The sequence below is a fragment of the Dasypus novemcinctus genome, chromosome 14 (genome assembly GCF_030445035.2).
Source record: "Dasypus novemcinctus isolate mDasNov1 chromosome 14, mDasNov1.1.hap2, whole genome shotgun sequence".
Lineage (NCBI taxonomy): Eukaryota > Metazoa > Chordata > Mammalia > Cingulata > Dasypodidae > Dasypus > Dasypus novemcinctus.
The window spans coordinates 56272051-56295214 of NC_080686.1; the positions used below are offsets into that span (position 1 = coordinate 56272051).

The 23164-nt window shown below is 36.9% G+C and overlaps 1 protein-coding gene across 4 annotated transcripts in view; it reads left to right on the forward strand.

Moving 5' to 3' along the window:
• TMEM67 (transmembrane protein 67) overlaps nucleotides 1-23164 on the forward strand; it is an 84275-nt gene that overhangs the window by 14246 nt on the left and 46865 nt on the right. For all 4 annotated transcript variants that reach the window (XR_009180461.2, XR_011645649.1, XM_058275721.1 and 1 more), the window contains 8 exons: nucleotides 3033-3132; nucleotides 4600-4669; nucleotides 4762-4836; nucleotides 19971-20033; nucleotides 21495-21649; nucleotides 21788-21896; nucleotides 22567-22653; nucleotides 22984-23049. Coding sequence is in view for 2 of the 4 variants with exons in the window: in XM_058275721.1 (XP_058131704.1) it covers nucleotides 3033-3132; nucleotides 4600-4669; nucleotides 4762-4836; nucleotides 19971-20033; nucleotides 21495-21649; nucleotides 21788-21896; nucleotides 22567-22653; nucleotides 22984-23049 (725 nt within the window). In the remaining 2 variants the exon portion in view is untranslated. The remainder of the gene's footprint in view (nucleotides 1-3032; nucleotides 3133-4599; nucleotides 4670-4761; nucleotides 4837-19970; nucleotides 20034-21494; nucleotides 21650-21787; nucleotides 21897-22566; nucleotides 22654-22983; nucleotides 23050-23164) is intronic.

Consider the following 23164-nt stretch of genomic DNA (forward strand, 5'->3'; position numbering starts at 1 on the left):
CAGAGTCGTATAGATGACTGGGGAACGTAATTCAAAGCAAAGGGAAAGCAAGTGCAAAGGTCTTGAGGTAGGGAGCGTACCTGGCATGTTCAAAGGACAGCGATTATACAATGTGGCTGAAGCAAAGGAGGAGAAAAGCAAAAGCAGATGGGTCTGAAAAGTTGGGGGTAATGGAGTGCCGATCATGTAAGGTTTTTTAGGTAGGCTATGGTAATGGTTTTGGAAATTACCCTAGGTAAGATGGAAGGCCTTTGAAAGATTTTTGTTTTTGTTTTTAATTTGAGAAGTCATGAGTTAACAAAGCAATCATGCATATGATACAGGATTCCCATACATTGGTCCACCACCAACACCTTACATTGTTGTGACACATTTGTTACAAATGATGAAAGAACGTAAATCAAACATCATAATATTAGTGCTATCTATAGTCCATAGCTTATATTTGATATATTTTTTCCACAAACCATTCTATTATTAACACCCTGTATTAGTTTATGTATTTGTTGCAGTTCATGAGAGAACATTCTTATATTTGTACTGTTAACCACAGTCCATCATTCACCTTGGGGTTCACTGTGTTATATGTTTCCCTGCTTTTTTCAGTCCATCCAAAGTGTACACTCATGGCTCTCACAGGATTGTGCTGTCATCAGCTTAGTCCATTTCAGAACATTTCCATTAATCCAAAAGGAAAAATCCCATACCCCCTTATACCCGCTCCATCATTAACCTTTGGCATTGATATAGTACCTTCTTTGCCACTGCTATAAAAATATTACAATATTACTGTTAAGTATAGTCTATACATTAGTTCTATTTTTCCCACTTATCTCCATATTGTAAACACCTTGTAATTGAACATTCCTTTATTTGTATTGTTAAACATAATCTTTATCCACCACCAAAATCACTGCTATACAGTCCCTGACTCTCTAGCTTTCTTTCAATTGACATTAATCTCCCTAGACTACTCCTTTCGGCCACAATCGCATTTATAAATAAGCAGTGTTGATTATACTCACTCTAAGCAAAGGAGTGACATGATCTCACTTAGGTTTCAAAATGTTCACTCTAACTTCTGCATGGAGAACCAGGGGTCACTTAAGAAGCTGTGGCAAAAGTTCAAGTATCAGTTGATAGTGCTTGGGCCAAGGTGTCAGTTGTGGAATAGAGAGAAGAATTCAATTTCTGGATATATTTCAGAGAGCTGACAGGATTTACAGATTTTTAAATATTTCCTTTTATTATTTTGTTTAACATGGAGCATGAGAAGAAAGAGAAGACCCATAAGAACTGGGGTTCTTAAGTAAATGGTCAAATGAAATTGCCATTAACTGAGATGGGGACAATTGTAGAAGGAACAAGCTGTTTACTTCTACTTTTGTTAAATTTTTATTTTACCACTTGGCAAAACTTAAAACATCATGGATAAGACTAAAGTCCTCTTTGACCTTTTTCCCTAATGCTGATGCTCTCTCTATGGTTCCTTCAACCTCAAAGCTATTGTTATCATTTTTTTGGGGGGGGCAGGGCTGTCCTTCCAGATTTTTTTTTTCTGTTCTTAACATACAAATATACATATGTAGCCATAGAAAATTTAAGTAATATTTTTACATAAATGTTTTCACACCAAAAATATCCTTTTATACCTTGTTTTTTTCCCCAGTTAACAGTATACTGGTACACCTAGATCTATCTCATTCTATTTCATTTACTCCATAGTGTTTTAAAGTGTGGATATACCACCATTCTGCTATTTAAAATATTCATATGTTTTTTTTTTTTTTTTCCAATCTGATTGCATCATGGTCTTTTTGGTATGTCACTTCATCATGTAGGGGCCTATGCCACACCACGCCATGCAGGTCTGGGATGCCTTTTTTTACCACAAGGTCCTGGGAATCAAACCCAGGTCCTCCAAATGGTAAATGGGAGCTCAATTGATTGAGCCACAGCTGCTTCCCTAGAATATTCATATGATTTTCTAAGAAATAATGCTTCAATATATATCCTTTTACATCCCTGCTTGTGCAAATGTGCAAATATTTCTGTAGGTTAGGTATCAGTAAGTGAAACTGTAGTGTTTTAGTGTAGGTGAATTTTAAATTTTAGTAGAGAGAGGGAAGAACAGATGGAACATAGGGCATTTTTAGGACATTGGAATTATCCTGCAATGACAGATACAGGCCTTACATTTTGTCAAAACCTATAAAATTGTACGTTGCAAAGTGTAAACAATAATGTAAACTATAGACCATGTTTAGTAGCAGTGCTTCAATATTTGTTCATCAGTTATAACAAATGTACCACACTCATGAAAGATGTCATTAACAGGGGAAAATGTGAGGGGGGGAGCAGGTGGAGTATATGGGAATCCCTATATTTTTTAATGTAAATTTTCTGTAATCTAAAACTTCTTTAAAAATAAAGTTAAAAAAAGATTTTAGTAGGTATGAACAAAAACCCTTCAAGATGCAGAACAAAACTCATCAGCTGCTTATGAAAATATTCACTTTCCTATATTCTCCTAATACTTGATATAATTAGACTTCTAATTTTTATAGATTCAAGTGAAACCACTATTTAATAGAATGATAAGCTTAACTGATATGTAAAGCAGTAGCATGAAGTTCTTTTCAGTCTTTCTGAAAACACAAACGTGTTTATGCTTGAATCAACCAATTACCGAAGGGTTGAAGACTCAGTTATGGCAGTAATGGTAGACATGGCACTTATAGTACTTTAGATATTATTCAGTGTGGCGTAACATATAGGTAAGGACATTTTTGAGGAAAAAATGTCATGATGATATGGAAAATTAGTTTCTCCTTGTTTTTATGTGTGAATGGGAAAGTTTTACTTTACCACAATTTATTATACAGGTGCTTGACATGTCTTTTATGAAAAGAAGGTGTTTTAAGAAATGTTAGAATAATAAATGCAAGTCTGCTTTATTAAACATTTACTAAGTATATTGAGGTTATATATTGATTACTAGTTACATCTTAATTTTATTTCTAATTGTTTAGTGGAAAGAGATGTTAATGGAACGTTGTTGTCTCGCGCAATTTGTAAGCTCTGTGATGGAAATGAAAGCTCTTTTACAGTAGCAAATGCTTTAGGAAACAGGTAAGCAGTGTGGTGGAAGCTAATGTCATTACTATCATCATATTCTTTCAGAATACTTACATTTTGCAAGTATTTTCCTATCTAATATATCCAGTATCTATTGAAGGGGAGAAGTAGACTTCAACAACTAAGGAAGTTGAGGGCCAGAGCATAAGTCAGAATGAGGCTCAGATCTTGCCTCAGTTTCTTATTAGTTGTTTGACCTTGGATAGCTTGATAGGTCACCAGTCTCCTTGTCTTTAAAATGGACTATACCATCTACCTTATATCCTGTGATAGACTTGGAAATATACATGTAAAATTCCTATCATAGTACTACATAGTAAGTGCTCAGTAAATGGTAGCTATTTTTGTCTGTTATGTAATTTGTACATAATCTGTAATTTGTAGTATATGCTATTTATTTCTATTTGCAGCATATTTACTATGTGCCAGGTGCTATGCTAAAGCCTTTATGTATCATATCATATAATGTTACATAGAAAGTATATATTAATGAATAGTGGTAATTATAAATATCCCAGGTACCCTGATTTATATCCCTATTCTCTATCTCTTCCTCTTACCCCTTTATTCACATGCATGCACATGTACCCTTTAACTCAATCCCCTTATCCCTGTTTCAGCTCCTTCAGTATTTTTAGAGGCCCACCTGATGACTTCCATCTAAGCACAGCTGTCTAATTCCCAAATTTAAAATAGAAAATACTTGATCAACTTCTCCTGAGGGTACTTAGTGTGGGATCCTCTTTTCTCTCAGCCTGAGCTAGGTTGTAGTGTCCAAATATTGACTATTAGACTGATCCCCAAGTTTGTTCCTATAATTCCTCCCCGAGCCTCATTGTGAGTGCTATACTGTGCCCCAGTCTCTACTCCTTCCTGTTCTATTTTGTGAGTGATGAAAAAACCCACATAAACCTATCAGTATTCCTACTAATCCACTGCCCACCCTCCCTCTATCTCATTTATTAAAATATATGAAGTAGTTTCCTAAAATAAACAAAGCTCAATGAATACACTTTAAAAGTGTTAGTTATGTTAGGTAAGCTTATGCTATCTTTCTGCTTTGTGGCAGATAAAAAAAGGAAGGTATATATGATATAAACTAATTATCAAAAGTGATCGGGCTACTTTTATATGAGCTTGTTGGCCCCTTTTATTAAGTATGTGAATGACATAACCATTGTTTTGCTATTCACTGTTATTCATCCTATATATTCCATATGGTTTCAAAGAAATACTCTCCTATTGGTTAATTTCATTTAATTATACCTTACCTTATAGCACACAGTGGTATAAAACTATTCAAACCAATGTTAATATTTTACATTTGTTTAATTAATTTAAGTAATTGCTTAGCTGAATCAAATTATTCTAATATGGCATTTAGGAAAACAAGTTCTTGATTAAATTAGATTTTGTATACTTCATTAACATTTTAAAAATTATTTTTGTTATATTGAACAGGTGTGTCCGATGTGAACCGACATTCGTTAATACCAGCAGGTCTTGTGCATGTTCAGAACCTAACATTTTAGTAAGGCTAATCAAATTAATAAAGTATATATATTTTTCATCAAATTGTTTATTCTTTTCCATAAACTGGATTTTTCTTATTTCTTTATGAAGACAGGGGGATTATGTTTCAGCAGCACAGGAAATTTTCCTCCACGTATGATTTCAGCTGCACGCTATGGAGAACTTGTGAGTGTGTTTCAGTTTTTCTGTTCCATTGTTAAATAGCTTTCTTCTCTTCCTTTGGTAATTACTTTGGGTCTAAGATAAGAGACATTTCTGTGTAAATGATTTCAAAATGGGAATTGCTAATATGAGAAACATGAGACAAACAACTCGGCATTTAAATTTATGAGTAAAAGTACTATTTCTACACCTTTGCTCATTCCACTTTCAGTGACTAGTCACACATGTTTAAGTGGGAAAGTTTCTTTGTAGCTCTTATAAGGCATGCAATGTGAAAGTTAAGAGTACCAGATACTCTAGATTTGAATCTTAGACTTGTGGGTTATTAGTTTTGCATCTTTAGACTTTGAAAAAATTACCTAACATTTCTAAAGTACAGTATAATTGTCTGTAAATTGGACATAATAATAATACCCATCTAACAGTATTATTAGATGTACATGGTAAGCACTGGATAAATGCTAAGATAGAGGTATCTGAGATCATAAAAAACTGGCTCAGTAACTTTTCTATAATAAGATGCATGTCTTCTGGAGCATTCTTTCCCAGTCTGTGAGTCAGTGTCTGTATATGATTTTTAAATTTACAGGCCTTTAATTTTCATTTTTCTTTTTAAAAATAATTTAAGTTGAATTAATTTTGCCAAAATTCCCAACAATGTCTCTCTTTTTTTTTTTTTTAATTGACTTTGTAATAATATTACATTAAAAATATATATGTGAGGTCCCATTCAACCCCAGCCCCCCACCCCCCCTCTCCCCGCCCCCAACAACACTCGTTCCCATCATCATGACACATCCATTGGATTTGGTAAGTACATCTTTGGGCACCTCTGCACCTCATAGACAATGGTTCACATCTCTTTTTTTAATCTGGTCCAGGATCCTCAGTCACTGAGAGGTCATGTCCCTTCAGATTTCTCTAACCTGGAATAATTTCTCAGCTCTTCCCTGTCTCTCATCACCTTCTCTGTTTTGAAGAGTATAGAACTTACACTACTCTGTAGAATGACCCTCAGCCTGGGTCCCTTCCAATGTTCCTTCAAACCAGACCGAGAACATGCTTTGCAAGAAAGCACAAAAAAGCTGTTGTGCTTTTCTCAGTGCATTGTATTACCTCAGGGGCACATGATGTCCACCTGTCCCACCACTGGTGATGTTAACTTTGATCACCTACCATAAAGTCACCATGTTGTTGGGACATATTCTACAATTTTGGTAATTTCCTCCTCCTTTAACATCCACCTACTAGCTTTAGTCTTTATGGACGATGTTTGAGTTTGACAAAGGGCTGCCGATGCAAAGTACCAAAAATGTTTTTGCTTTTATAAAGAGTATTTATTTGGAATAAAAGCTTATAGCTTATAGGCGATGAAACGTCCTGATCGAGGCAGCAGAGATGCTTTCTCACCGAAGTCAGCTACTCTTGATTCAAGTGTGATGCCACATGGTGAAGCAAGATGGCTGCTGGTCTCTGTGAGGTTTCAACCTTCCACGCTGGCTCATGGTCTCTCCACAGCTGCTCTGTGAGACCAGCCTCTTGGGGCTTCGTGCTTAAGTGATTCAGTAGTCCTCTCTCTCCTGGCATGGGTCTTGCCCCTTTGAGTTTCTGTCTTTGCAGCTCAGCTATAGGCAAAACTGGAGTCTTTTCTCTTACATAGCACTTTCCTTTTTCCTTCCTCTGTCTATGTGAGTTCATTTATATCAGACCCAGCAGGGGGGTAGGGACTCAACCTGAGTTGGGCCTCACTGACATAGTCCAATAAAAAGGCCTGCAGGGGAGCATGTGTAGCTCAGTGGTTGAATGCCTGCTTCCTGTGTACAAAGCCCTGGGTTCATTTCCTGGTACCCACTTAAAAAAAAAAAAGCCCCATAGCAATCTTACCAAGTAATCAAATCAAAGGCCCCTCAACTGAATTTAATACAATCAAAGGGTATCATACTTAGAGGAATAGATTAGTTTACAAACATAATCTTCTTTTGGAATTCATAAAATAATTTCAAACTGCCATTGATGACTTCTTTATGAACCATGACTATGATGGTTGGCAAATATTGATTTTTCATTTTTGTTATTCCTTCCTCATTTATTAATTGGCTTTCTACTGTAAGGAAGAACTTTTCTTTCTTCCCTATTTATATATTTATCAATATCAGTATAGACTCACGGATTATTTTATTTGGAAATCCCTTCAAGTTGGCTCCTGTGTTAAAAAAAAAAAAAAATATATATATATATATATATATATATATATATATATTTCACCCCTCTCCCCCCCCCCCACTATAATAGCCATCTTTATTTGTAAAAATCCAGATATAAAATGTATTCTCTGTCTTTCTGGGTTTTCCTTTTTTACAAAAACAAAAGGCATGTAAAAACCTTCTCCACTGTCATTCCCACAGAGAGAAGTCTTTCAGGCAGCCCTCCCCCCTTTCCCCAGTATATATTATTTATTAGGGAAGTTGTGAACCTTCAAAACACTCATGCATAACGTGCAGCATTCCCATACATCACCCTTCCACCAAAACCTTACATAGTTATGGAACATTTGTTACAGATTATGAAAGGACATCATCAGACTATTACCACTGACTATGGTCCATAGTATACACACTGTGGTATATTTTTTCCATACACCCCCTATTATAAACACTATGTATTAGTATTGTACCTTTGTTATGGTTCGTGTGACAAAACTCTCATATTTGTACTGTTAACCACAGTCCATCTTCCACTGTACAGTTCACTGTGTGATACAGTCCCTTGCCTCCTCCATTCTACCAAATTGTACACTCAGTGGTTCTTACTTTCATCACTGAGTTGTGCAGTCATTGCCTCAGTAAGTTTTTGAACATTTTCCTTAGTCCAAAAGAAAAAAATCTCATACCCCCTATTATTGACCCTTAGCATTGATCGAGTACCTTCTTTGACATTGATGCAAGAATATTTCAATATTGCTTTTAACTATAGTCCATAAGTTGCATTAATTTTATTTTTCCCCATGCATCATCATCTCTTTACCACCTTGTAATAGTGATGTACATTTGTTCTAGTTCATAAAGAAACTTTCTTGTATTTATACTATGAACTATAATCCTTATCTACCTCTGGGTTTGCTGTGTTATTCAGGTCCTAGATTATTCTCTAGCTTTCTTTCAATTGACATTTACATCCCTAGACTATCCTTTTCAGCCACAATCCCATTTATAAATCAGCTATGTTAATTATCCTCACTACAATGTGTTACCCCAACTTTATCCATTTCTACATTTTTATAGTCAAGCTAATTAAAAATTCTCTTTCTCTCTCTATATTTTTAAAGATTTATTTATTTATTTATTTATTTATTTATTTATTTATTTATTTATTTCTCTCCCCTTCCCCCCCACCACCACCCCAGTTGTCTGTTCTCTCTGTCTGTTTGCTGCGTCTTCTTTGTCTGCTTCTGTTGTTGTCAGTGACACAGGAATCTGTGTTTCTTTTTTGTTGTTGTTGCGTCATCTTGTTGTGTTAGCTCTCCATGTGTGCGGCACCATTCCTGGGCAGGCTGCACTTTCTTTCGCGCTGGGCGGCTCTCCTTATGGGCGCACTCTTTGCAAGTGGGGCTCCCCTACGCGGGGGACACCGTGTGGCACCCTGTGGCATGGCACTCTTTGCGCGCATCAGCACTGCGCGTGGGCCAGCTCCACACGGGTCATGGAGGCCCGGGGTTTGAACCGCGGACCTCCAATGTGGTAGATGGATGCCCTAACCACTGAGCCAAGTCTGCCGCCAAAAATTCTCTCTATATTAAGTATCTGTACCCCCTCTCAGTCCTCATCCTGTCTCCCAATAACCTGTACTCTAGTTTTTAACTCCGTGTGTTTATTTTTTGTATTTAATTCATAATTCTGAGAACATATGATATTTGTCCTTTTATGTCTAGCTTATTTCATTCAATATAATGTCCTCAAGGTCATCCATGTAATCATATATGTCCCAATTTAATTTCTTCTTACAGCAGCATAGTAAGAAGAAATGAAATTGGGATACATATAATTACATAAATACATCATGTATATTGGTTGATGGACACTTGGATTGTTTCCATTGTTTGGCAATTATGAATAACACTGCTTTGAACATCAGTGTGCAAATGTCTGTTCATGTCACTGTTTTCATTTCTGGATATACTCCTAGTAGAGGGATTGTCAGATCATCTTGCAGTTCTATATATTTTTAAATATATATATATTTTAAAAGAATCTTAGATTACATAAATGTTACAAAAAAAATATAGGGATTCCCGTATGCCCCACTCCCCACGCCTCCCACACCCTCCCATATAAACACCATCCTTCATTAGTGTGGCACATTCATTGTTATTAATAAATGAATCCTGGGGCATTGCCGCCGAGCATGGACCATAGTTTACGTTGTAGTTTATACTCTCCCACACAATTATTAAGCTTCTTAAGGAACTGCCAAACTGTCTGCCACAGAGGCTGCACCATTTTGTATTCTCGGCAGCAGTGAAGGAATGTTTCTATTTCTTCACATCCTCTCCAGCACATATTGTTTTCTGCTGTTTTTTTTTTTAAAAATAATGGCTATTCTGTGAGATGTGAGATATCTCATTGCCGTTTTGATTTGTATTTCCCTAATAACAGTTTTTCATGTGCTTTTTCACCATTTGTATTTCCTCTTTGAAGAAATGTCTGTTTAAGTCTTTTGCCCGTTTTTTAATTGGATTGCTTGCTCCTTTATTTTTGTGTTGTATGATCTCTTTATATAATATGAAATCAAACCCTTATCATACATGTGGTTTCCAAATATTTTCTCCCATTGAGTGGGCTGCCTTTTCACCTTCTTGGCAAAGTCCATCAAAGTACGGAAGTGTTTAAGTGTGAGGAGGTCCCATTTATCCATTTTTTCTTTTGTTGCTCTTATTTTTGGTGTAAGGTTTAAGAAACCAACACCTACCACCAGTTTCTTGAAGATGTTTCCTTACATTATCTTCTAGGAGTTTTATGGTTCTAGATTTTATCTTTAGGTCTTTGATCCATTTTGAGTTAATTTTTCTATAAGGTAAAGATAGGTGATTATGTTTGTAAACTTGTCTGTTCTTCTGGATGATGACCTTTGATTGTATTAGATTCAGCTGAGATGTCTTTGATTAAATTATGTTAAGATTAGGGCTTTGATTTGACTACATCAGTAGAGTGTAACAGTCCCCACCCCCTTGGTGGACTAGATAAATGGACATTCACTCAAGAAGAAGACAGGAGCAGATCACAGAGGAATAGAGACAACTCCATAGCCACGGCAGAGGCCCCAGGAAGAGAGATGAACCATTTGCCTGATAGTTTACAGCTGACCTTGTGAAGAGAACAGAGCAACTGAGCCTAGAAAGAAACAAGCCCCAGGAAGAGAGACAAGCTCTATGCCACCCTACAGCTAAGATCGAATGAAGCTGGACCCAGAGAACTTTGAGAGACAGGAAGGCTGAACGAACCCTCACAGACATCACCCACCATCTTGCTTCAACACATGGCAACAGACTTTGGGTGAGGAAGTACTTCTTATGGTACCTTGAGTTGGACTCTTAGTGCCTTGTAACTGTAAGATCTTACCCAAATAAATACCCTTTATAAAAAGCCAACAGATTTCTGGTACTTAGCATCAGCATTCCTTTGGCTGACTAATACAATAGGGGTCCTCTTTCTTTCTTTTGTATATGGGTATACAGTTCTCCCAGCACCATTTGTTGAGTAGATTGCTCTGCCCAGTTGGGTGTGCTTGACATCCTTATAAAAAATCCCTTGACTGTAGATGGTAAGGGTATGTTTCTAAATCATCAATTTGGTTCCATTGGTCATTCTGTCTGTCTTGATGCCAGCACCCTGCTGTTTTTACCACTGTAGCTAGGTATTATGATTTAAAATCTGAAAGTGAGTCCTCCAACTTTGTTATTCCTTTTAAATATGTTTCTGGATATTTTGGGACCCTTACTCTTCGTATTAGTCTGCCATTCTGCTGAACTTTGTTAGCTCTAGTAGCTTTATTGCAGGTTTTTTGGGACTTTTCAGGCATAGGTTCATATCATCTGTAAATAGTGAAAGTTTTATTACTTCCCTTCCAATTTGGATGCCTTTTATTTATTTATTTTGCCTAATTGCTCTAGCTAGAACTGCAGCACTGTACTGAACAACAGTGGTAACAGTAGATATTCTTGTCTTGTTCCCTATCTCAACGGGAAAGCTTTCAGTCTTTCACCATTGAGCACTGTGTTAGCTGTGGGTTTTTCATATAATGCCTTTATCATGTGGAGAAAGTTTCCTTCAATTCCTACCTTTTGGAATGTATTTATCAAGAAAAGAAGTTGTATTTTGTCACATGCCTTTTCTGTGTCAATGGAAAGGATCTTGTGCTTTTTCTTCTTTGATTAATTTCTTTCCTGTATTTTGCTGATTGATTTTCTTGTGTTCATCTGCTCTTGCACACCTGGTATAAAACCCATCTGATCATGATAAACAGTTCTTTAAATGTGTTGTTGGATTCAATTAGCAAGTATTAGGTCGAGATTTTTTGCATCCATATTCATTAAGGAAACGGGCCTGTAATTTTCTTTTTCCATAATATCTTTTTCTGGCTTTGGTATTATGGTGATATGGTCTTCATAGAATGAGTTTGGTAGCATTCCTTTCTGTTCAGTTTTTTGGAAGAGTTTGAGTAAGATTGGTATTACATCTTTTTTGAATGCTTTGTAGAATTCATCTGTGAAACCATCTGGTCCTGGTCTTTTCATTTCAGGTAGTTGTTTGATGCCTGTTTCAATCTTTTTATTTGTAATTGGTTTGTTGAGATCTTCTGTTTCTTCTAGGGTTAGTGTAGGTTGTTTGTATGTCCCTAGGTGTTTTTCCATTTCATCTACATTGTCTGAATTTGTTGGTGTACAGTTTTGCACAGTATCCTCTTATGATCTCTTTTATTCCTATGGGGTCAGTAGTAATACCCCTGTTTTCATTTTTTTATTTGATTTATTTGCATCTTCTCTCTTTTTTCCTTTGTCACTCTAGCCAAGGGTTCGTCAATTTTGTTAATCATCTTGAAGGACCAACTTTTGGTTTTGTTAATTCTCTCATGTTTTTTTGGGGGGTGGTTTCTCAATTTCATTTATTTCTACTGTGATCTTTATTTCATACCTTCTGCTTCCTTTGGGAGCAGTTTGCTGTTCTTTTTCTTTTTCCTATAGCTGTGTGTTTAGGTCATTGATTTTAGCTCTTCCTTTTTAATGTAAACACTGAGAGCGATAAATTTCCCTCTCAGCACTGCATCCCATTGGTTCTGATATTTTGAGTTCTCATTTTCACTTATCTTGAGGTATTTATTGAATTATCTTTCAATTTCTTCTTTGACCCCCTTATTATATAAGAACATTTTGTTTAATCTCCATATTTGTGAATTTTCCCTTTTTCTGCCTGTTGTTGATTTCCAGCTTTATTGCATTATGATCAGAGAAAGTGTTTTGTATAATTTCAGTCTTTACATGTAGTGATAACTGTTCTGTGACCCAACATATGGTCTGTCCTAGAGAAGGATTCATGAGCACTTAAGAAGAATGTATATCCTGCTGTTTTGGGATACCATGTTCTGTATTTGTCTGTCAGGTTTAGTTTATTTATCATGTTATTCAAGCTTTCTGATTCTTTAATTGTCCTCTGCCTAGATGCTCTATCCAATGATAAGAGTGCTGTGTTTGAAGTCTCCAACTATTATTGTAGAGACATCCATTTCTCCCTTCAGTTTTGTCAGTGTGTGCCTCATGAAATATAGGGCATCCTGGTTAGATGCATATACATATATGATTGTTATTTCTTCCTGGTGAATTAACCCTTTTATTAATATATAATGTCCTTCCTTGTCTCTAATAACAGTTTTGCTTTTAGAGTCTATTTCATCTGATATAAGTATAGATACACCAGCTTTTTTTCAGTTACTGTATGATAGAATATCTTTTTCCAACCTTTCACTTTGAATCTATTTGTATCCTTGGGTCTAAGGTGAATCTCTTGTAGACAGCCTATAGATGACTGTATTAGTCAGCCAAAGGGGTACTGATGCAAAATACCAGAAATCTGTTGGCTTTTATAAAGGGTACTTACTTATTTGGAGTAGGAGCTTACACTTAACAGGCCATAAACCATAAGTTACTTCTCTCACCAAAGTCTTTTGCCACGTGTTGAAGCAAGATGGCTGCCAACATCTGCCAGGGTTCAGGCTTCCTGGGTTCCTGCCTTCCTGGGGCTTGCTTTTCTCTGGGCTCAGGATTCCTCTCTTCTCAGGGCTTGCTTCTGTCTGAGCTCAGGGTTCCTGTCTTCCTGGAGCTTGCTTCTCTTTCCTCACAACCAAGCTCCTCTATGTGCTTAATTTCCCAGGGCTCCAACTCAACTCCAACATCAAAATCTCCAACTCTGTCCTTTGCCATGTCTTCTATCTGTGAGTCCCCACCCACTAAGAGGTAGGGACTCAACACCCTACTGACATGGCCCAATCAAAGCCCTAATCATAATTTAATCAAGTAAACATCTGAATCCAATATAATCTAATATGCCCAGAGGAAAAGACAAGTTGACAAACATAATCCAATATTTCTTTTTGGAATTCATCAATAATATCAAACTATTACAGTGGCTCATATTTTCTTATCCTTTCCATCAGTTTGTGTGTTTTGATTGGGAAGTTTAATCTACTAACATTCAATGTTATTACTGTACACACAGTTCTCACTTCACCCATTTTGACCTTTGGGTTTTATCTGTCATATTTTATTTTCACCAATCTTTTTCCCAATTTAGTTACTTTTACTGATACAATCTTCATTTCTAGACTCTCTTCCAAACCTCTCTCCTGTCTTTTCAGGCTGTAACACTCCCTTTAGTATTTCCTGTAAAGCCAGTCTTCTGATTTCAAACTCTCTCCGTTTCTATTTATCTGTGAATAATCTAAACTTGCCTTCATTTTTGAAATACAATATTGCGGATGTAAGATTCTTTGGTGACAATTTTTCTCTTTCAGTATTTTCTTGCCTCCATGGTTTCTGATAAGAAATCAGCACTTTATCTTATTGGGTATTCCTTGTATGTGATGAATTGCGTTTCTCTTGCTCCTCTCAAGATTCTCTCTTAATCATTGTCATTTGATATTCTGATTACTATGTGTCTTGAGTAGGTCTGTTTAGGTTTATTCAGATGGGAGTATGTTGTTCTTGAACATGGATATCCGTGTCCTTCAATAGGGTTGAATTTTTCAGCCATTAGTTCCTCAAATATTCTTTCAGCCCCTTTTCCCTTCTCTTCTCCTGGGACACCCATGGCACGTAAGTTTGCACATCTCTTGCTGTCATTTAGTTAGCTGAGACCCTGTTCAGTTTTTTCCATTCTTCATCTGTTCTATGTGTTTGCTTTTGGAGGCCGTGTCTTCAAGCTCTGTGATCCTTTCTTCTGCCTCTTCAAACCTGCTATTGTATGCCTCTGATTTATTTTTTATTTCATTTATTGCACCTTTCATTCTCATCTGTTTTTCTGTGTATGGTTTCAGATTCTTCTTTGTGTTCACCCAGTGTCATCTTAATATCCTTAATAACTTTAGTCATCTCATTGAATTTATTAAGGAGATTTGTTTGAACATCTATGATTAGTTGTCTCAACTCCTTTATCTGGAGGCTTATATGTTCCTTTAATCCATATCTTCCTGTTTCTTGGTGTAGATTTAATTTTTTGTTGGTGTGTTTGCATCTGATTTACTAGGTATATGTATTCTGGACTCAGTTTCATTCTTTAGTTGAGGACTTTCTATCTGATTGGCTTTGTGCTACAGCCCCCCTTTGATACTTGGTTCAATTAATTTGGAAGTTGATAGTGGCTTGTGTTTAGCCAATCTGAGTTTTTTTCAGCTCTTTTTCATCTTTTTTTTGCCATTTCTCCATTGTTGGTTGTGGAGAAAAAGTCAAGCATATGGGTGGTACTGTAAGCCACGGAGGCCGAAGTTGCCCACGTTGCTCTAGGAACTGTTGAAGCTTCTCCCACCTTTCTTCCCTTCCTGGGGTAGGGAAGGACTCTCAGCTGTGTGCAGTAATCCAAGCAGTGCAGGCCAAGACCCACCTGTAGTTGCCCAGAGAGACTGATGACGCTCCATGCCCTTTCCTCTCCTGCTTGGGGTGAGGATGGAACTGCAGATATGAACAGCAAACGAAGTCATGCTGGTCAAAACTGACTGCAGGGAAGCAGATTTGGCTCAGCTGATAGAGCATCTGCCTACCATATGGTAGGTCCAGGTTCAAACCTAGGGCCTCCTGGCCCATGTGGTGAGCTGGCCCACGCATAGTACTGATGTGCGCAAGGAGTGCCCTGCCATGCAGGGGTGTCCCCTGCATAGGGAAGCCCCACATGCAAGGAGTGCACCCTGTAAGGAGAGCCACCCCATGTAATAAAATTGCAGCCCGCCCAGGAGTGGCACCACACACATGGAGAGCTGATGCAGCAAGATGACACAACAAAAAAAGAGGCACAGATTCCCAGCACTGCTGACAAGAATTCAAGCAGACACAGAAGAACACACAGCGAATTGACACAGAGAGCAGATGGGGGTGGGGGGGATAAAAAAAAATAAAAAATAAATCTAAAAAAAACTGACTGTAGTTGCCCAGATAAACTGATAAAGCACAGACCCTTTCCTCCCCTGCCAGAGGCATAGATGGAGCCTTAAGTATAGGCAAAAATCTTGTCTGTGTGCACCAAAAACTGTAGTTGCCTGGATAGGCTGAGGGAACACTGCCCCTCCTCTTCCCTATCAGGCAGGGATGGAGCCACAAGTGTGCCCAACAATCTTGTCTGTTTGGGCAGAAAGCAACTGCAGTTGTCCTTTGAGGTTGAGGAAACACCATCGTTCCTCCTGCCCTGTCTGGGACAGGGATGGAGTCATAGATGTATCCAACAGTGTAGTCCATGTGGGCCAAAAGTGGCTGCAGTTGCCCAGAGAGGCTGGGGAAACACCTCCCCAACCTGAGGCTGGTGCAGGTCCTCTAGCTCCTCTCTGCCAGAGGTGGGGATGGGGCCTAGGCTACAGCAGCAACTTGACCTGGGTAGAAAGAAGCCAGTCCCTACCATCACCATGATTTTCAATCAGCCCTGCTTCCCCTCATGCCAGGTATAGAATTAAAATGGAGGCTACCGGCCTCTTTCCAACTTGGACAGTTCAAACTTTAGCTATTCTTAGGATTGGACTTTAGCCAGACAATTTTGCTAATCCGGAGCGGAAGTCAGTGCCCAAACATCTCTTCTTTCCCCTTAAAAGGAATTTCTACCTCCAGCCGTGGAATAGTTCCTGAGGCGCCTTGGGCCAACAGCGGGTGATGGGTACTAGCCTCCTCAGTGTGGAGTGCTCTACTCATGGATCTTCAGTGCAGATGGGCACTCTCCTTCCATTCTTCCAAGAATGTTGCAGGATGGTCTTCTAGTCCCCTGGGTCCCCCAGACAGGTGATTTAGGTAGCCATATATGATTAATAACTACCCTGTAGGACAAACTGACTCTTGGAGCTCCTTATTCTGCCACTATCTTGCCCTTCTTGCCCTTCCTTCCCCTGTGTCTTTTTAACTGTCCCCATCACTCTTTGAGCATTTCCTTATTTTCTGGCATAAAAGGATTGCCAGGTTCATTTTGTACTTTTCCCACCTCAGCCCTGGAATCAGCCATTTCCCTTAAGAGCTCTGGAGGATAATATTAGGAAACCCAGATCTCTACACTTAGTATACTCTCTCAGCAAACATAGCTGGGAAATATATATGTACACACCTAAATTCATACAGGAGAATTTGTTCGTGCTAATACTTTCAATTCCAAAGCAATGCCTCAGAGTTCTTTCTAACTTTTTGACATGTTTGACAATGTGTTCTAGCATCTTTGACTTTGCAATTTTATTTTGAAAAATTTCAAAATTGAACAAAAGTTGAAAGAATAACAGCGACCATGCATATATCTTTTACCTAGGTTTACCAGTTATTAGTATTTTACCACATTTGATATCTCCTTTTTTGCATTTGTATATACAGACATACACACACACACAGCTTTTTTTCTGAGCCATCATGACATTTAATTCCTACGTACTTTATTATGTATTTCCTAAAAACAAGGGCATTTCCCAACATAGCTACAAAGCATTATACCCAAGGAATTTAAAATTTTAATAGAATTAGCTGATAGACATATTCAATTTCCCCAGTTATTCCAATAGTGTCCTTTATTTCCGCCCACCCCCGCCCCCTTTAAATCAATCCAGGATCCAATAAAGGATCCCATGTTGCAGTTAGTCTTTTCAATCTCCTTTAATATGGAACAGATACCTATGCCATTTATTATTTTTATTTGAGTTGTTTTTCCCCCCTCCACCGCCACCCTACTGGGTTGTTGTTTTTTTTTTTCTTTTTTTTTTTTCTGTGTCCATTTGCTGAGCGATCTTCTGTATCTATTTCTTTTTCTGTCTTCTCTTCTCGTTTTCTCCTCTAGGATTCACCAGGATTCGATCCTGGGGACCTCCAATGTGGAGAGAGGTTCCTTGTCACTTCAGCTACCTCAGTTCCTGTTTCTTTTGCCCCTTGCCTTGACTCTCCCCTTTGTCTCTCTATTGTTGCGTCATCATCTTGCTGTGTGTCTCGCCTCACAGGCCTGATTTGCTGTGAGGGCACACCTTTTCTAGGAGGCCCTGGGGATCGAACCTGGGTCCTCCCATATGGCAGACAGAAGCCTAATCACTTGAGCCACATCTGCTTCCCTGTTTGAGTTTTTTTGTTTTGTTTTGTTTTGGCTCTTATAACATTGATTTTTGGACAGAGTTGAAGCCAGCTCTCTTGTTGTGTCCTACAATTTGGATTTTTCTCATCATTGTTTTCTCATGATCAGATTCAGTGAAATATTTTATTTCATTTTATTTCAAGAATTCTATATAGGTATTATGTACTGCCCAGTGCATTATAACCAAGAGCACATAATGTTAGGTTGTCCAATTACTGGTGATGCTAAATTTGATCACTTGGCTATGGTAATATCTGTATTTTGAATCCATTTGTAAAGGTACTATTTCTTTTCGTGATTAGCAAGCTAGTTTGAAGTTTTACTTTGACAGTTTTGTAAATATCCATTTAGCATCCATTGATGAACCTTCCCTGAATCAGTTATTAAATTGGTCATTTTAGAATGGTGATTTCATAGTTCTACTATTCCTCTCTATTTATTAGCTAGTAATTTTATGTAAAGAATACTATCCTTTCTCCCATACCTTTTTTTTTTTTTTAGTTTTAATCCGAATTCATGGATTCTTTATTCAGTGTGTTGTAATCATTGCTGTTATTCTTTCTGAAGCTCAAATTGTCTCAAATTTGGGCTTCCTGTCAGGAGAACTCCTATGTTGTTTTGACTTGTCTCCATTAGTCTTTTTTTTTTTTTTATTTGTTTATCCCTCTCCCTCCGTGTTGTTTGAGCTCACTGTCTGCTCTCTGTGTCCATTTATTGTGTACTGTCTGCTCATCTTCTCTTTAGGAGGCACTGGAAACCGAACCTGGGACCTCCCATGTAGAAGAGAGGTGCCCAATCTCTTGAGTCACCTCAGCTCTCTGGTTTGTTGTGTCTCTCTTTGTCTTTCCTCTTTGTGTCTCGTTGTGCATCATCTTGTTGTGTCATCTCACCATGCCTGCCTGTCACGCCAGCTTGCTGTCTTGCTTGTCTTCTCCAGGAGGCACTGGGAACTGAACCCAGGACCTTCCATGTAGTAGGTGGAAGCTCAATCACTTGAGCCACATCTGCTGCCATCCATTAGTTTTTAAGCACTTCTTGGTTCATCTGTTCATGTTCCAGGCTAAGCTTATAGCATTATAAGCTTTGATAGTTGCATAATTTTCTATTTATTTACTGAAATTTATATAATTTTACCTCCATTGAATATTTAATTGTTTTCAGTTATTAATATTTTTGTCAACCATTTTGCACACATGGACATGTTTTTGCTTTTGGGGGGCTTATTGCCTTAAGATAAATTTCCTAAGTTTCTACTCAACGTGTAAATACTGCTTTACAGAAAGATAGTGTGACTTTACCACTATCTCTCTAATTCTATGTGCCTCCCTTTTATAAGCATTTGCTAGCACCATTGCCATTTGCATTTGCCAGCAATGTTGCCAGTGTTACTTTCCATTTTGCCAGTTTTGTGTGTGTGTTCTTCAGCCTTCTATTATGCATATATTATTCTTACAAAGTGAGAGTTTTTGCCTACTTAAGAATTAAAAATAGTGCCTCATATTGTAGATTTCTCTGATAGCAGTGGTTCCATGACCAAATAATTTGGTTGTAGCTACTCTGTCTCTTTCTGCCCAAAGATTTACTTTGAATGATCTTCTCTGTGCCTCATTTTTTTAGCAAGATGGGCAGGTAAGTTTCCAAATAGTGGTTCTTAATAGAGATTTGTATCTACAGCCTTCAGAACACATGCATGCCTTGATCTCATCCTCGAGATTTTGATTCATTTTGGTTTGGAATGAACCCAAACATTCTGTTTTTAGGAAGTTCCACAGTGGTTCTCCTACCCACCATTGTTTATCATCACTTTGGAAATTTTAAATGTTAATTATTCTGAATGGCATAATTGTCATGTTGCTTAGGACTATTCACAAGTGTGTCCTTTTTATTAGTTACTGTTTTAATAGAGTATTTATAATAATCATAAATAGTACTATTAGCAAATGTTAACCATTCAAGACTTAGCCAGGATATAATGTATTTCTGTCTTTTCTTTTTTGGAACTTTGTTTTTGTAACAGTGGAATAGACATAACAGTTTTTTACTTTTTTATTTTAGACACATTTTGTCTCCTTCTATTGCTTACCTAAGTGACATTATTTTGTAATGCAGTCCTATTTGTAATAACTGATATTGGTTAGAATTAATTCTTATATTCCTATTAGAATTTATTTTTCAACTAACTTTGAGAAATACTGTTAGTCTTTTCTCATTCAAAAATATACATATTAACATATTTCTAATACTGTGAGATTAAGGAATTTTCATTTGAGTTAGACCTAAATTTAATCTTTTCATTTATAGGGCATGTCTTTAACTTCAGAATGGTTTTCAAAGTATTTGCAATCATCAGCAGCTGCTTGTTGGGTAAGTTTTAATTTTTTAAAAAATATTTTATTTCATTTTGAAGAAGTGTGGTACCATTTTTTCCCCATACAATAAAAGTTTTCTCTCTAAATAGATGTATCTCCTTGGCCATATTCTATTAAGAAGAAGAAACTTTTTCTAGTAGATTGAAAGAAAATACATAAAGAAAATGTTATTCACTATACATGTAATGACTGTCTCCAGGCTTAATTCAGCTGGAATAGTTAAGGGAAACAGATTCATACAGTCATTTAGAAAATGTTTATTGATCACCTTCTGTGTGTCAAGCCCTGTTCTCAAATCAGATTATATAGTTCAGAAAAAAAAGACAAAATTCCTCATTAGTATATTCTAAGTAAATGCCAGGTGGTGCTAAATTTATGAAGGAAAATAAATCAGGAAAGAGCAGACAGAGTGGAAGAGTGGTGCTATTTTATATAGAGTCATCAGGAAAGGGTTCTCTGAGAAGGTGACATTTGAGCAAAGCCCTGAAGGAAGTGAAAGAGGATTGTGTAACTGTCTAGGGGAACAGTGTTGTCAGCAGAGGCCACATCAAGAGTGGAGTTCCTAAAGCAGGAGCACGCTGCTTTGTTCATGCCTAAAGAACAGCAGGAAGCTAGAATGGCTGGCAGAGGGAGCAGGGAAAGTGGAGAGACCTGAGGTCAGGGTGTAAGGAGTGGTGATGGCAAGGATCTGGAGTGAACTTAAGGGAGATGAAAAGATTTTGTACAAAGGAGGACATGACTGAACTTAAGATTTTGAAAGGCTCACTCTGGTCATGGAGAATAGATTTTGTTGAGGCAAGTACAGAAGCAGGAACACCAGTTAGGGAGTATGACAGTGGTCAAGTAAGAGATAGTGGCAGTTTGGGCAAGGGTCTAGCCATGGAAATGATAGGAAGTGTTTAGCTTCTGGGTGTACTTTGACAATTGAACTGACAGGATTTACTGATGAGTTGGATATAGGGAGAGAGAAAGATCACTCCAAAGTTCCTGATTTAAATAACTGGAAAATGGAGTAGCCTTTTTCTGAGAAAGGAGAAATTTGAAAGGCAAAATAATATTATTTTCTTGTTCATAAAACCACTTATTTAAACCAAACAAAATGGGTTAGGTTTATGTGCACAAAATCAGTAGTATGCAAACGAATTATTTCTTTCAAATATAAATATTCTGTTTAATAGTTTTTTTTAATCTTATGCTGTGTTTACTCATTAGCTTGTCTTTATATTTTAGCATGAAAGTTACAATTAAAAAGTACACATTCCTCCACCATATGGAAAGGTTTTTTTCCTACTTAAGCTAGAGAAAAGAAATTAGAAAAGCAAAAGAATACAGAAAAAAGAAAAAGAGAGAAATAAATAAATAGAATAAGTGAAATTAAAACCATACTTTTTCCTATCAACTTTTGCTTAGGCTATTAAGATCCATGTTAAATTTCTTTGTCATTGTTCTCTTGAAGGTGTATGCCAATCTAACATCATGCCAAGCTCTTGGAAATATGTGTGTGATGAACATGAATTCTTATGACTCTGCTACATTTGATGCATGTCGACTGTTTCAGTTTATCTTTGAAAATACTGCCAGGCTGGGCACTGTTCATTCTGTTTCGTTTTGGTAAGAACATTTGATGGTTGAAATTTTAAGTTTGATTAAAATTGTTCATTTTAAGTGAATTCAGTGCAATTAATTTCATAAATGTTAATAATAAAAATAATGCTCCCCCATTATTAAAATAATTGTAATTTCTTACAGGAGACAGACTCTTCCATGGCTGTTCTATGGAGACCAGCTAGGATTAGCACCTCAAATACTCAGTACTACACTTCTTCCTACAAATTTCAGTTTTAAAGGGCAAAACCAGGTACAAGTCTCTGTATTATTAAGTCTCTGTATTTTGATTAATAATTTTAAAAAGTAATTTAAAAATTACTAGTCATAATTCTTACTCTTCTAGGTTGTCTAACGAAATTGGTTTCTAAGCTAAATATAATAGCTCCTTCTAAGAATTAAACAGTATTGAGTTTAGCTGTCTTATGTACATGGCAACATCTGTGATTATGTTAGCAAGTAGTACTTGTGGTGTTTGGAAGGGTAGTTTTCATCACCAAATGCAAAACTATCTCTGTCCTTCTGTATCACCACATTTCAAAGAAGTTCCTCTCAAAGACTGACTGGGGCTCTGTAACATTTCCTAGCACTTTACAGATCTATCTTCTCATCTCCAACTTTTTTTTCAGTGTTCTAAGATTAGACCCCTTCCCTGCCCCCACGTGCACACTCAACAGGGTTCATAAGGAGGTTCTCTGTCACTAGCACTACCCCTTAATTCTGAAATAATAGTTCTGGTGCAAAAACTGATGCACTTATCTTAGGTGTGTTTGACCATAAATATCTTTAGATTAATTTAACTTCAAAATAAATGTTCAATATAATATTTGATCATTGGAAAAAGAGTAGGTCAGCCAAAACAAAAATTTCTTTATAAAGTATTATATTGCTCAGTATAACATTTTATTCTTTTCTTTAATCAGAATACAAAACTGAAGTTTGTTGCTGCTTCCTATGATGTAAGAGGAAATTTTCTTAAATGGCAAACTTTAGAAGGAGGTGTTTTACAGGTAAGCTAGCTAAAGAATTAATAATTAACTTTGCCTGAGGCAAAAATAAGAGAAACTACTAGATCATTGCTTAAATAGAGCATCAGTTGCATGCTACAGAGAATTTTTTTGGGGGGCTTTAAATTGAAATTTCTTAACACTGTTTTAAATTGTGACTTCGATTTATAACAAAGATGCTCCCTTGACTTTTCATACTCTTGATGATATATTAAATAGGTATTGTATAAAGCCTATAGCCATGTTGGGGCTTGAGACCTCTTAACTATAAGCAAAGAAAACATTTTTATATCCTTGTGAGAATTATTTATTAGTTGTATTGTTTTGATGTAGCTTTGTCCAGACACAGAGACAAGACTAAATGCTGCTTATTCTTTTGGAACAACCTATCGACAAAATGTAAGTTTAAACTATATTAGACAGTCTATATTTTAGCTTCATTTTTCAAGGTTTTTATAATTGGATATGTTCATAATAATAAATAATTTCATTGAGTGATATAATTTTTTATTAT